This window comes from Harpia harpyja, chromosome Z (genome assembly GCF_026419915.1).
Source record: "Harpia harpyja isolate bHarHar1 chromosome Z, bHarHar1 primary haplotype, whole genome shotgun sequence".
Classification (NCBI taxonomy): Eukaryota; Metazoa; Chordata; class Aves; order Accipitriformes; family Accipitridae; genus Harpia; species Harpia harpyja.
This window is the reverse complement of record NC_068969.1, coordinates 6259631-6275462: the sequence shown is the minus strand read 5'-3', so window position 1 is coordinate 6275462 and position 15832 is coordinate 6259631. Positions and strand designations below refer to the sequence as shown.

At 44.3% G+C, this 15832-nt stretch overlaps 1 protein-coding gene across 3 annotated transcripts in view; it reads right to left on the bottom strand.

The window, feature by feature from the left end:
* Window positions 1-15832, bottom strand: part of CACNA2D2 (calcium voltage-gated channel auxiliary subunit alpha2delta 2) — a 226119-nt gene that overhangs the window by 198413 nt on the left and 11874 nt on the right. For all 3 annotated transcript variants that reach the window (XR_008233640.1, XM_052778011.1, XM_052778012.1), the window contains exon 2: window positions 4088-4169. Coding sequence is in view for 2 of the 3 variants with exons in the window: in XM_052778011.1 (XP_052633971.1) it covers window positions 4088-4169 (82 nt within the window). In the remaining variant the exon portion in view is untranslated. The remainder of the gene's footprint in view (window positions 1-4087; window positions 4170-15832) is intronic.

The following is a 15832-nucleotide window of genomic DNA, read 5'->3' as shown; positions in this document are numbered from 1 at the left end:
GCTCTGCTGCCATCGGTCCCGCCACAAGTGCCGGCACAGCAGGACACCGGTAGGTTGGGATAGGGCTGCATCAGCCTGGGAAATCTCTCTCAACCACAGAGTCTACCCTGGAGCAGGTTTTGCAACATGAAGAAACCACCTAGGCTGGAAACACAACAAATTTGTCCACTTTTGACTGAAGTCAACAACTTTTACATGTGCCAAAACACTGGAAGAAACAGAAATTTAGTGCAGCGTAGCAGGAAATGTCAAAACCAAACATTTTCTTGTCCTGCAAAGTGATGAAGAGTCCACTGCAGCCACAAAGAAAGTCACTAACAGAAAAAGAAGTCTGGGAGGTGGATTTTTAGTGTAATAATCCTCATCCTAGCATAAAATTATTTAAAGAACTTCAACCTATTCAGCTAGCTTTTTAGGGTTCCACATATCATTGTGCCAGTCAGAGTTAAATTATCAATGATTTGTGCTCTCAGTTACTTCTGGTGAGCCACAAGGGAGGTGAGGACAGAGGGGCAAAGCACCATGCCCTAATCTCTGAGTGCTGGGATTTGTTTTGAGGCACACCAGGAGCAACCAGCCAGCCAACATGATGCTGCACCACAAGCACCCAGAGGGCTGAATCCTGACTTCACTGGCCAGACAATCAACTCAGCGAGGCCACAGTCCTCTCTACAGCCCCAAGCCCACAGCATTCAGATATACGGGTAGCCCCACCATAGCCAGTCTGATCAATGGGGCCATTTGCACTTCGGTGTTTTCAAAGTCTGGACTTCAAGAAAGAAGTGAGCTGCTGTGTCTCACAGCTGAAAGGAGAGTCCCTGGCACAACACCCCTTTGCATCTCAGAGCTTCCAACCCTCCTCTGTAATTTCTACAGAAAAACAGCCCACTTGTGCAAAGAAGCATCTGAATGGTGCAAACTTGGATAATCTCCCCAGGGGAATCATAAGAGCTGACTGCCTGTTCACCCTGCAGGAAAGGACGGAAGCAGGGGCATTTGACATTTAGTACCCCAACTCTAGGAAATGACTGAAGAGTTAAAATAAAAATCATTCTTGGGTGGGCAGCACTCCAGCAAGATAAAATATTCAGCACTGTTATGTTCCTGGACACCATATTTCTGACAATAAATTTCATGCCTCATATGCCACAACAGTTATACGATTTCAGTCAATAACCAAAGAACAGGTCCACATCCTTTCACAGCAACCCAAGAAAAAAAATTTATTCATAAGTGAACCTGAGGAACCTCAGAGGAGGGTATTTTTGTTATTATTTACTGATCTGTCACTTTGATAGTCAGGCCTGAACGGGAAAGGGAAGATCCATTTCTGGCATGGCACCACCCCCAGAGCTTACAGGCTTCACAGACCCATGAGAGCTGGCAGTGGGACCCACCGCCTGCACGGCAGACCCCACAGAGTTCAGAAGGACCAGTTTTGTCTTTGGTGACACTGGAGCACTTTTTCCCCTACTTGTAATATCACTCCCTGTGCACTATGTACCAATGTACCAGAAGCCCCCCTCTGCAGTCACTTTGTTCCAGGCTAACGTGGCAACCGCTAAGAACATCAACAAGTTTTGGCAAAAAAACAGGCTCTACTTTTCCCATTTTTCTTTATCCTTCCTGCCCCACATGGGCCTATTCTTGCTTAATAATAAACCTTCCTGAGAAATCCCAGCAGGTGGGATTCGGTTTCAGCTAGACAGACGTTTCAGCTCCCACTGCTTCTCACGCAGTGGCTTTCCCTTCTCCCCCGAGCCTGCTCGCTCTGTGTCAGGGTGCACCGCAGCTCTGCAGGTTGGTACTGGACTCCCAACACCTGCATCCTGGTTGCAAGCCTGCACAATGATGGAGAAAGGTAAGCTACAAAGTCCAAGTCCTACCCAGGTAGTGTCCTCTACAAGAACAGAAGCACAGACCAAGTCCCAACCTTAAGAATTAGTTGCTACCCTCTAAATTTCAAGTGTGGTTGCAGCAGAATATGGATTTTTTTTTTTTTTTTTAAATCCATGTGTCAGAGTGGGTTACAGTACCGCTTTATGACATTAAACAGCTCCCATACTGCAACCCAGATAAACCTGTGTGCAACTGGTGGGTAAGAGGACTCCCTGCGAGTAGAGCTCTGAGTTCTTGAGGATGAAGCACTCTGTGCTACTTCACATCAGTGAAGCTATGCTAGTGCACCAGCAAGTGATGTGGTCTTTAAGTGTCATTCACTTGATATTGCATTTATGAATCAAACCTGAACTCCACATCCCAAGTTGCCCCCTGGAGATCCACAGACAGCCTCTTCTAGTCCTTTCTAGTGTTTTAATGGCTGCATGTTGGAATTTTCAGTAGCTCATTTCTTGGCTTCAGGTAGTTTATGCATTCATCAGATACAATAAGCATGCACAGCTCCCTCCCTTCAACAAGAAGGTTCCACCAAAACAGATTTCAAAAAACCCCTTCAATCCCTCTGTAGTCAGTTTATCTGGTATTAATCCATTAAAGAGATGTGCTATGTTCTATCAGAAGAATTAAACACAAAAAGTGGGAAGCTTTCTTACCTGTAATTGACTGACTGGCCAATAGGAGTCAAGTGCTGGCAAATTGGAGGTGTAATTTCTATTTAATTATGGCATTAAAAAAATTACATGATATACCTATTTAACATGCAAAGGAGCAAAATCAAAGCTAATAAGAATAAATTGTAAGAGAGGACATGTACAAAATGTAGTAGCAGTCTTTTTTTTTTTTTTTTAAAATGTGCTCTGCTAAAGAGTATGCTGGCTGTTGCACCTATGTATTGCCTGGAAAACTTGCACCCCCAGCTCTGATTCTAAGACTCTACCAACATGCAAAACTGCATTGCACAAATGCATGGATACAATGAAAAATATTTGTTAAAAATCAAAGCGGTGTATATGCTTTTCATGCTGCACATGAAGTTTGTATCAATCCAGTTGAAGTTCAGTCAAAATGAATGCAAGCAAAGCCCAGATACACCATTCTAGAGCTCAAATATGAACATGAATGAATGGATGAACTATGAAGAGTTTTGCAAGCCTTCAGTTAAAACTCATTTTAAAATGCATTTAAAAGAAAATAGTGCAACTTCTGTGTTTAGACAATGGGTTACAACCAACAGTATAGAACATGAACTGTTCTGTTGAAGTCAGTATAGCTACTAGTGTAAGACAGACAGTAAGAGGCCTGTAAATCATTGGCATCCGAGAAGAACGTGCCACTGCCATGAGAAAACACAAATACACCCCATGCTTTTTTCTGAGGCAACATATTTATCATGCTAGAGAAGCCTGTTTTCTTCAGATTAACACCATAACCCTAATGTCAAATTATTCAATTTCAAAACAGCTAATCCGCACAACAGCGTAGGGAAGGGGAAACAGGTCTTACTGGGAAGAGGAAACAGGGAGTGTCTTAAAGACCCTTTGATCCACAAACCTAATAAACCACGACAAAGCCATTCTGTAACTGTCCTAACTCAACCCAGAGCACTGCTGCCAGGAAAAGAGGACATCTGGCTTCTGCAGCCTGCCGTACCCAAGCCCTGGTGCTAAGACAGGGAGCAGGAGGCAGATGCCAGCATCAGTAACAGGGTTTTGTTTTGTGGCACTTGGAAACAGAAGCCAAACAAGAATTAAAGTTTTACCTGCAATGTATATTTAAAAAACACAGAGCTTCCAACGGCTAGTCAAATTATCCTTTGAACATTTCCTGCTTTGTCAACAGAAGTTTAAAATTAAAACACAAATTAAAACTACCTCCAGTCCCTGGAGGAAAGATTAGTTGAATTTAAGATGCATTTAGTATGTCATATAGGGAAAAAAACCCACAAGTACATGCTGAGGTAGTAGTGACATGCAGCCCAAGAGACAGACAGATACAAACCACACTCACTCCCACACATTCAATAAATGCATCAAACTGACCAGCAACCAGAAGCACATCCAGCCATGACCCTGCACATGGAGTGAGCCAAGAAGGTGACTTATTGCAAGTATTCACACAGGTGATTTCTGCAGATGAGAACATTCATTGCCACAAGGAAGGCAGCACAGGTAAAAGACAGACAGCTTACCCCTCTGAGCTGCTGGACTCCACCAAATATCCTCATCACTCCATCAATCTCCTGCTCCAGTCTCCTGGCCCAGTACTGCATACTGCAAGAGACAGAGAGACAGAGAGAAAGAGAAAGGGAGAGAAGAAAGAAAGAAAGAGTCAGAGCCCTGACACTTAGTAGATAAGCAAGGCGATTGAAGGGAGAGGGAGGAAATCAGTGCCCTCAGCTAAGTTAACTGCTCTTTCTGCAGCACCAGGTGCAGGCAGAATACCAAGAATATGCAGCTTTGAGAATTACGGCTGGGGCAGGTTATAAACTTCAAGACTTCAAAATTTATGCACAAGGCGCCACAGAGAGAAAAGAGGGGGAAAAGGTACAACAAAAATCACGGCGTGGGTTTTTTTTCTTCTCCTTTTATAAACAGTTGCAGTAGATAATTATTTAAGCCCAGAGTAGTTAACAAGGTCAAAGTGCTGTGGCGTACAGAAAACAGCTTACTGTGGCAGAGAGCAAACAGAGCCATGGCAGGACGAGCGGTGCCTGTCCTACTGCGGCAATGGATTACCGCTGCAGCGCAACAGAAGAGACCCAGGCAGAGCCAGGAGCCCAGCACAGGGCATTGACTGCCCAAGGGCTCAGCTGCTTTGCACCTTCAGCTAAGCCCAACCTGAGCCAGGCACCGATTCTGCCAGGTCCCCCGTGGGCAGAGCTGCCTCGTGGAGCAGCAGAAAGGGCCAGGAGCTGCCACGTGGCATCTCCTTTGTCCTGACCCGTGTACAGCACAGGAGCTGCCTGCCAGTCCTTCCAACAGGCACAACACCCTCTGATATATTGAACCACACAGATTTCCAGTTACAGCAATAACACCAAGTTAAAAACAACAACAAAACCCCCCTCTTCTAAATCCACAGAACTTGATAACTCTCCTTCTTTTAATGAGATCTCCTGACTCCAGCTGCTGGCCGCACAAATGTCAAATCTCCCATCTGACCTGGAAAAGCAACACTCGATTGCCTCTGCACCGCTTGGCACTGCCTTCGGTGCTTTTTCCACAGCAACACTCATCTCTCAACGCTACACCTGAGAAAGGAGGGAAGGAGCACAAGAAGTAGAAGGTAAGGCCAGCAGCATGGCAAAGCGGTGGTGGGAGGGAGCAGACCAGCTCGGGGGTTTTGCACTTTGGTTAGGTTCACCAAGTGATTTCATTCTTCATGCAAAGAGACATTCCCCAGGCAGCCCACACACACTCCCCCACCACCCGCACAGCCATGGAAGAGGCTCTCCTGGAGATCAAGGAGCAAAGAAACCCAACTAAGAAGCAAGGCCACGGAAGACTCTTGAATTATACAGCATGGCCCAAAAGCTGGGCAGAAATATCAAAGCAGAAAGATGTCTGAGTCGACCGGCAGAACAGAGCTGAAGGATTGCTTGTGAAGGGTAGGGGGACGAATGGAGACGGAGGGAGGGACTGGCAGACAGACGCGTGTTACTCACACAGGCAAAATTCATGCCAGTTAATGACACAAAGAAGGCTGTGGATGAAAACAAGATTTAATTGCACATGCCAAATCTTCCCAGTTTCCCAGTGTAACTTAAGCCATTTCCCAAATTCCTGCAGAGGCAACGCTGCCTCTTCTCCCCTGGGAGCCTGGCTGGGGAGGAGGGCACATATCCAGGGAAAGAGATGGGTGAAGTCATCTGCAAACTCAGCTTTCTGCCAAAGGAGGGAAAGCAAAGCCTTCAGTGAGACTGCCAGTGTAAAGGTAACAGGTCAGAAAGAGCAGAGGGGGTTTGGGGGCTGGGTTTGGTTTTTTTTTCTTTTCCTTTTTCAGTCAAACATTTTATTTGCTATCAAAGGTATATTCAGGTTGTCCAAAGTTACCCATAAATCTTCTGAAGTATTTTCACCCAAAATTATTTCTTTTTACACAAGTCATTCATTTAAAAAAAATGCCGTGAAACACCAAAACTGAATTTTTTTTTAAATTATATTTTTCCCCTCCTCCAGTTTGTCCAGTGAACTGAAAAAAATCAATTATGTGCTCTACTCAGCCACAGGTCCAAGAAACCCCACTGAGGACTTATGGAGCTGACACCTTTCTTTAACTTCCAGCTCTGTGCAAGATCCTCAATTTCAGTGACACCTACCTGTGTCAGCTCTCTCCAGGAATACCTACACCACCACAGCAAGGGAAAATTACCACCCATCTTGACCTGTATCCATCAACATTAACAACTGCTCATATCCGCATAAGTGTCACGTATGGCCAAGCCTTCAGAGAGGATTATAGAGGAAGACAGAGGCATCAGTATTACTCGAGACACTGAGCACTCAGTTGGGCTGGGATTTAAAATTAATTTAAATTTAGTCAGCAGATTTGTTTAAAAAAAATAAATTTTAAACTTATTCCACCCTCTGCCCCAAGAAGTACTACTATTTTAGGGAAAAGCCATTGGATCTTTCATTCATTAGAAAGCCTGCAATTCCCTTTAACTGTGCAGCCTTAGAATACGTGGCTCTCAACCTTACAGACCAGCAGTTTCCCAAAAAGTCTAGCTAAGCCTTGCAGTACAAGCGTACATACCACTATTAAAAAAAAAAGCATTTTACGCTATAAAAAAAGGCAGGAGGTGATTTCTGCATAGCTGACACCAGGTTTCTAGATTAAAAAACATAATAGCAGAAGCAGCTTCTTTTTTTGGTGGAGTATGGCTATACGAGAGCTTTTGCCAGTGGTAGTAAAAATTCTTTTTTCCAACTAGCACATCCCTTACCCACACCACAGCACTGGAAAAAGCCCTTGTGTGTATCTATCTGACCCATTACTATGTCCCTGTAGCCCTAGTGATGTCCATGACCAGAAGTCTTCAGAGTGGGCCACATCCCAGAACGTGGAGGTTTCATCTCACTTGCCATATGCTGGAATGAAAGCTAGCATTTTAAAAAAATAATAAATACATAAACCCCATTATTATTCTGTCTCAGTTGACCTTCTGCATCTTGTTTCTATCCCATAGCCACTGCACTTAAAATTTCATGTCAGACAACCATAGCAAGGATGAAGAGGGTGAGGAAACTGATAGCCCATTATGAACATGGAGATTTCTCTTTGAAGCGTGTCTCCTATGGAAGCTGTAAGCAATAAGACATGACAGTCATTGCATTCCTGGCCCATTACTGCACACCTCAGGTGGCGTTACAAGGCTCGAGGAGCAATAACTCCTCGAAACACGCAGCCTGGAGTGCCCTACTGCTCTTGTGAAATGGCATTTACAAATAAAGCATAAAGAAAACAGCTGATGCACCGACTGGGAAGCCACCGGCATGGATGTAGCGCTGCTCGCAGAAAGCCACCAGGCTCCCTTTACGAGCCATGTGCGTGGTCTCCCCCTTAAACCGAGTACCACTTTAGTGTCCTCTGTAGTGAATTAACATGGGCAAGAAGAAAACCTTTGAGCTCAAGCGTTTGTGAATGCACTCAGTAGCTCTGTACCTACAGGAACCGCGTGCAAGGAGCCTGGCAGCCCCGCTGTCCCCTGTCCCCTCTTTAGCAGGGACATGCACAGCACATCCCAGTGATTCCCCATCATCTCAGCTGGCTCTGCCTTTGCTGGGGAGTCTCCATAGGACTCTTCCAACGTAACAACTCTACAACTATGGCACACCCAAGCATGATCACACACATTAAAAATCTCTTGCATTGAAAAAAATGGTTTTGTTTCCTTCCCCTGTATATTTTACAGCCTCCTGTGCAACATTTAACAAGGGGCATAAGTAATTTTTGAAAACACAACACCATTTATCACTGCCTCTCCAAAGAAAACTACAAAAACGCTAATTGATTTCATAATTTGCATATTTGATTTTTCTTAAAGATGAGATAAAGTAGGCTTAAAAAAAAAGCAGCAGAGCTTCAAAAGTATTTACTGTGACAAGCAGCACATCAGGAGGCAAATCACTGCTGTTGCAGTTGGGGCCAGGAAGCAAAGCATCCCGCCTCTCCCACTCCTGCTCAGCGGGTGCCTGTGCCTTGCCACTGGTCACAGCAACCCTTACTTAGGGTTAGGGCATGTTTCATGCTTTAGGTGACCCAAGCAGTTGCGGAGACTTCTCTGCATGTCCACATCGGTTTGTGAGACTACACCACTGCTCCAGCTGCGTGACTTTGGAAGAAAATGAGAATTGCCTGGAAAGACAGAAGACGGGCTGTCCTTGGCCCACGTCCTCCCACACTTGCGCACACAACAGATGGCAGCCTGGCGTCCTGGTCTTCTGTACAGAAGCTGAAGACATTCGCAGACAAGGCACCAGTGCAAGCCATGCACTGACAGCCTGTGGCCAGCACCAGGAGGACGTGCCACTGCAGCTCAGCCCAGGGTCACTCTGCCCCTTGGTGGCTCAGGGTACATGGGATAGACCTTTCATGGGCTGCAGTCACACCTCTTCACGCCTAACCTAGGGGTGGGTAAGGCACTTACACGAACTACTAATGAATATAAGCCTCATCACAAGCAGCCTCTCACAAAAGCACAGGGCAAGAAGTAAGAGGAAAGGAAATTAGTTTTCTGCTTGAGGACACTTGGTTTTTTTTTAAAGCAGCCTTAGGAGAGTGCTTGTTTGGCTATGAGCAAGAGGGAATGTTAAAAAAAAATAGGAGACTTGGTCCTGTTCTCTTGCTGCCTTCCTGGCCTAAAAAGTAAGGGAAATATTCACACAAAGGTGAAAGGACTAGAGGAAAAATTACTTGCTAAGTAGATATACTGCCCCAAAGCTTACTGGGTTCTACACAGAGAGCGTTCTGTACAAGTGTCTACACTTCACGCACTGTGTACAGCCAAGAATGCTTCACTCTGATTCATACGCTTTGGTTCAGTGCCCAAATATTGCTATTTAATAAGGTTATTAATTACTGTGTTGTCTAATTTTTGCTGTGCAGGAACTTCTTATAATTGGCTTATTCCTTCAAGATGCTTAATCCTTTAACTGTAATAGCACGTGTGTCAGCGCGCACGCGTGCATGCATACCCTCATGCCCCCTCTGAGTTTTCTTAATTTCTTACATACTTAGGCTGTAATACCCCACATGAGCCATATCTCCCCATCAAGGAAAAACAAGTTGCCTCTTTTTTTTTCCAAAGATACAACTTCCAGAGAGCACCTGTTTCCTTCAAAATAACCAAATGACCTACTGACCATGCTTCCAGACATTATCAAGCCTCCCACACTGCCATTTTATGACTCTTTTTTAATTTAAAGTATGTGCACAGGTGTTTATCTAAAGGAGGGGTGGGAAAAAATTTGCCTGCTGGACTAGTTTTTCCTCAATATTTGTCAAGTCATTATTCACCTCTACCATCTGGTCTCCCCTATAATAAGAAAGCACCTTTGACATTACAGGAGGGAAGGAAGGAACAAATGAATATTAAAACTATATCCCAAGGAAGATGTTTAAGAAACATGAAGGGGAAAGACGGTGGGATAGTGTGTTCTACATTCAGCTCTATCACCACGTTACTTTGTTCTTGATTCAAACACTAACTTTCTGCACCTGTTTCTTTGTCCTATCTTTTGTCTGCTTCATCTTCACAATTTTTTGCAGCAGGGTATATCTTGGAGAGAGAAAAAAAAAAAAAAAGCAAGTACCAAACCCCCTACCAGATCCATCCTGATCCCCCAACAAGTATTACAATACTATAGAAAGGATAACTGGGGAGTTTTCTCAATCTGCAGGATAGATAGAGCTGGGCAAAAAGTGAGAGGAAAATAGTCTGACAATTATACAGAAAATTTGTGTTTCATTAACAGTTCTTGAGCACAAATTTTCTTGTAGGTACCTGTGGGAAAACCAACAGTAACCACCAACTTGCCACCAGCAACATTTAGGGCAATAGGGAAATTGTTCCTAAATACAATTTCTCTATCAGAAAACAGAAGCATTAACCATTTAAGGTCTAACTCCACCTAGAAACAGAACAGGTAGTAGGTGTTCAGTCAGTCATAGACACATGGTACGGCAGGGGCTTAGAGGAATTCCTCTTCCACCATTAGCTGCACTGGGACATCTAAACACCCGAACCCTCTGCATGAAGTACTGTCTAATCTGTTCTTTAAATCCTCCACTGAAGGTGAACCCAAGATCCCCACGGGACCTTTTTCCAGTTCCATTTTTCACCATGTGGTGAAAAAGTTCCCTTCTTATCCACCTTAAATCTTACTTCCCTGTTCCCACTTATCCCACCTACAGAAGACGCTGAAAAATTCTTATGACAAGCTCCTAAGAACTGGAAGATCATTATTCTGTTGCATACTTTGCCTTTCAATTCTTTATTTTTCCATTCCAAACTCAGTTTTTTCCAGCTTTCCCTCTTTTGCACTGTTTTCTAAACATTTGATCATTTTTGTTGCCCTGCTCTGGATTTTCTACAGTTTACCTACATCTCCAAAGACTCATGCCAAAAAGTGAGGTCAGGTACTCCAACAGAAGCCAAACCCAGTGCTGTATGCAGAGGAAAACATCACGTCTCCAGTCTTGTCCAAGAAACTACTGTACACTGCAGAATAAATGTGCCCTTCTGCTACGACAGCACTTCATTGACTCAAAATTTGTGATCCATGGTAATTCTCAAGATCTTTTCTGCCACACTGCTACCCAGATAGATACTCTTTATTCTGTATTTGTACATTTGATTTCTCCCTCTTAAGTGCAGCACTTTGCATTTGTTTTCACTGAATTTCATTTTGCTGGTATCTGGCTCACCGTTCAATTTTTCTAGATCATTTTAAATTCTGATAATGCCTTCCAAAGTACATCCAACCCCTCCTAGCTCAGTGTCGCCTGCAAATTTTATAAGCATATTTCCCATTCCATTCCTAAGTTATTAATGAAACTATTGAATGAAAGTAGGTCCAGGGCAGATCCCTGCAGGACCCCACTTGAAATGTCCTCCCAGTATCACAAAGAGCCACGATAACTATTCTTTGAGAGCTACATGTCCAATCAAAATATCTTGAATTTCAAACTTTACAAAAAGCTGATTTGGGGTATTTGATATGCAAAGGAGCTGGAGGCCAAAGGATAATTCAGTGAATAACTTAAAGCATAAGAGTAGGTTTGAGGAAAATTGCAATCTGTTGGTGGATGATTTGCCAACAGAAAGAGGAAGGAGAAGTCACTGAATGTGTTAGCTAGTACATTTGTCCGGCAGTGCTGCGAAAGGCCCCCGCACAGACAGTGCATTCTTCTGATCAAACATGTGCACGTGCCTCTCATTGATACAACAATGAAAAGAACAAATGGCAAAGCAACCACAGTAAATATCTTCTGCAGACCGTACGGCAGAAGAGAGCACTTTCCCAAAAGGCACTTCCAGCCATGAACCCCATAATCGAGTTCCTCCCATCCTTATCAGCCTAGAGTTCATTATCAGGCCATCACTGAATGGTGCAGCCATCCTGTGACAGATACTTGGACGTTAAGAGCATTATTTGGCAGGACCTCCATATGAGGATCCCGAAATACATTGAAAATGTGCAAGAATTAATCGTCACAGTCTTAAGGGGTAAATCTGATCTCAGCACATTGCCACTAGCTCATACGTCTGTAAGTGGAAGCAGAACCAGGCACCTCGAGATAGTACACTAGTTCGCAATTTGCAACTGTGAGACAGAACAAGTTCAGCAAGAAGTCCTCTGCCATGCGGCGAGTCTAATAAGCCCCTTACCAACTGCATAAGCAAAACTGAATTTGGTTGCCTTATAACAGGAACAAATTAGTTATTGAATTTATGTCTGGAGATCCAGATCAACTGTTCCTGCTGCTATGGAGATGGTCCTGCGAATAGGAACTTTAACGGGTCGCCCACATACTTTGACCTCTCTTGTGACGGTGGTAGAAGCACCAGCATGCAACTCCAGGACTGTAACACAAGCAAAATAAGCCAAAGGCAACGGCTACCATTACTGGAGCTGTACTGGTGATACCAGCAATGTGCTGCCCAAAACAATTAACTGTTTTGTTCAGAGCCAAAGCTAACCTAATGCCTTAGCCTCCCTGCTTTTTTGAAAGCTATGCTCTTATTTTACATCTTGAAACTAGATTTCTATGGCACACTTGCTGATGTGCATCAGGAGGGAGAGGAGCCCGTGGGTTCCACCGTGTTTGCACTCTCATTGCACAGGATTAGAACTGGGCTCCTGATCTCAAAGCCTGTCACAAATCTGGACCTGAAACACAATGAATTAATAAATAAGTGAATAGGTGCAGTTTTATGAAGCACACCACCTGCATAAATTTCACCCATGCAGCCACTTGTCATTTTCAGCACCCCTTGAGACCCCAATGGCTGATAACTCTTGCACGTCACTTTGCAACCCATTATACAGATGAAGTTTTATGATAAAACCTTCCTCCTCGCTGACTCCTTCTGTTTTACAGATGCAATCTGAGTGGAAGCTGAAGAGATCCCATCCCCCACGGCAAAGATAAGGTTACGGAGGGTAGGTCTTAGTAAGGATTTTGCAAGCTGCATGAATTATTAAAGTCCTTTATGATATAATGACAGACATATCAGGTTATTTGTTTATTCTGTGTATAATTCATGACTCTCTTGAGAGCCAGACAGAAGTTGGATAGCTTGTTGCATCTTCTTGTTCATTCCAGTAAATCCTCATCACCAGATGGAAGGCTGAACCACCCCAGGAGACAAAACAGCCACACCTTGTAGGATCTGCACTTTTGGTTGGAGATGGGAGAGCTTTTTTCACAGCTTGGAGAAACAGTGAAGCTGTCACTTGAGTATGTCAGGCTAGATGGCTAGAAGACAACACTCTGGGTAGTGTTTCTGTATCATGCCACCGGAACACTGTCATCTAAAGCGTATGCAAACAGCTTTGTCATTAGATGCTATGAGTTGCCCCATGCTCCTGTATCATTGCTGAGCAACAGCAGGACTATCCAAGCTGATGCAGGCTCCTGCAAGACTTTAGGATAGTTCACAACCACCACCTCCTGGCTATGCAAATAGTAAGATACTGGACAAAGCAAAAAAATTCTCCTTGCTTGGATCATTTGTGTAAACAGTCTGGTCAAGATATGGGGCAAAGCATGATAAAGGAGTGCCACATCCTGATGGCTGGAATGGAGTTTTTAACACATACATTGTAGTGGTCTCTCATTTCTCTAGTGTGCTGTTTAAAGGGTGAGGGAGAGACGTTATGTCTTAGTGGCAACCAGGAAATAAAGGATTGACTAGAGCCCCCAACAAGAAAGAGCTTCCCAACACGCTCTTGTTCACATAAGGTACTCCACCCAACAATGCTCCTACGGCCAGGAAGAGTCATGCTACTACGGAGAGTTGCAGCAAAACACAAATGTGGCCAAGCTGAAAATGGCACACTGGGTAACTCTTACTAGCCCCAGGACACCAGAGGACTGCTTTCAGCATCCACCCTTCCCATTGCAGATTTCAGCTGATGAGAAATAGACTAGGCACACAACAATTAATCTGGTCACTAAAACACAAACCATATTAAGGAGTCTGATAGAGGACTGCTGACTAGTCAGACCTCTGCTGAATTTGTGTCTACAACTTCTCTCCTTACCAAAAAAAGGTATCATTAACCTCTGCCACAAAGACCTACTGCTACAAGATCTATTTGGGGGCATCCATTGCCATTATTCTTCAGCCTCTAACCATGTTAATCCAAGTCTTCCGGGGTTTTTGGAGTAGCCTCTCACAGCATCACATGCAACATTCCTCAGGGACTTTCTGGGTGTCACTGTCACTAGATGTCTATCTAGTTAAATCCCCCATCTTAAACAACACCTCTCCCCCACCATCCCCCTACCTGAAGGATTCCTGGCTCCTAAGAGAGCGTTGTAATCATTGTTATTATAAAGCACTTAGCGATGCTCACTCATTGCATCTCTCACCAGCCAAACACCCGGAACCCTGTTATTTCATATGCAGTCGCCTTCATTTGCAGAAGCTCTTCATTGTATTAGTCCCTTTCAGCAATGAAAGAAAAAAGGGGTGGGGGTGGAGAGCATTAAAAAAATAAATAATAGTTTACTGCATTTTATGCCATTACCTCACTATTTTGTGATACACGTCTAAAAGCTGTCTGCAAGACCTCTCCTGTTGTAAGGTGGCATCCAGACATGCCGTGAGGCAGGGATAGTGGAAGCATGAAGCCCAGTTCGGTTTTGTCCCAGTGCTGCTGCATCACTTGGAGCACTACCGCAACAGGGGTGAAATCGTCAGCTTTCACAGGTCACCTCCTCTCTCCTTCTCCCCATCCAGCTGGGACAAACACTGCTCCCTCCACAGGGAAAAAGCATATACATACAACCTCTCCTTTGAAAAGGATACAAGCCTATTGAAATGGAGTTGACTGAACTACACTGGAAATACTCAGAAGGTACTACAGGATTTGCTATACGTGCTTAGGACACTGGTCCATCAGGCTGAATTTCCCCATCTCCAGCTGCAGCCAGCTTTTTACACCAGAAAGGATGTGCCTCCTGTCCTGGAGGACCCCGTAGAAGGAGGATGCTGTGCTGGAGCACCTTTAGGAATGAGGATGCTATGCCAAGCACCGTGGAAGTTCCCCCTACTGCAAGAAAACTCCACTCTGCAACAAGCTGTCTTCTCTTTCAAAAGAGAAGTGTCACTAGGAAACTCTACTGGAGCCTAAGCACAGATCTGTCCTGTTTCTCACCAGATGCCTCAATCTAATAAGCCAGCAGTGCACCCACGACCTTGCTTCACAATCATCATAGTTACCACCCATGTGCCCTCACCATTGCAATACCACAATTAAAGCACAGATAGTGCAATGGCCTGTCAAGCATCGTTTTGAAGGGACTGATCAAAATTAAACTGTCAAATCCTCCTAATATGTCTGACAAAAACATCTTCCATTTTTTCAGGAGGAGAGAATGGAACTACAAAGGTGAAGTAGTAGTCTCAAATCCAGACAGACTTTTGGGAGCAGTCAGAACTGCAACTCAACCTCCCGACGCTAAATTTTATGTTTGCCCTTGGAAGACAGCACTCGAACACCAAAGCAGGAAACACACACATATGGATACCCCGGAGTAGGTCTCCTCCCAGCCCTCACACACAATATGCTCACATGTAACTGAAATCTAAGATTACAAGACAATTCTCTCTTCTGCTTTTCTAAATGACTATCGACATCCAAACCAAAAACATCTGACATCCAAAAATCCTACAAATATAATGCCTCAGACTCTTTTCTGTAAGAGAGAAAAATCCCAGTCTCTAATGTGGTCCTCCCAATGGGGCCCGTGACATCACCAGCCCCTTTCTATTTAGAATAATGACTTCTTCCACACGCCAAGAGATTTGAAATTACCTGTGAAATATATTTCCCTAGGCACAGGCTCAAGAAGCATGTAAATTACCCAGCTTAATGGCCTCTAGAATTTCTCCGAGACACACACAGGGAGTGGGAAATGTTCAGATGATATCTCAGGTACCGTCCGAGGGGATAAACGTCTGAGGGATGGTCAGGAGCTACTGCCCTACAGTTCCCCCAGTAACCGGTCCCACTGGTGAGCACTTGCCACAAGGAGGCAATGAACACAAGAGATCCAATTCTAAATGAGTGCATCATCAGCACAAAAATGCAATTTTAAAGAGAGCATTTCTTGGGAAAGGTGCCTGACCGTAATTTACACGGTACAACCAGCCAACGTAGGGCTATGCAGCAGAGGGCACCCGTTTAATTTGCAAAAG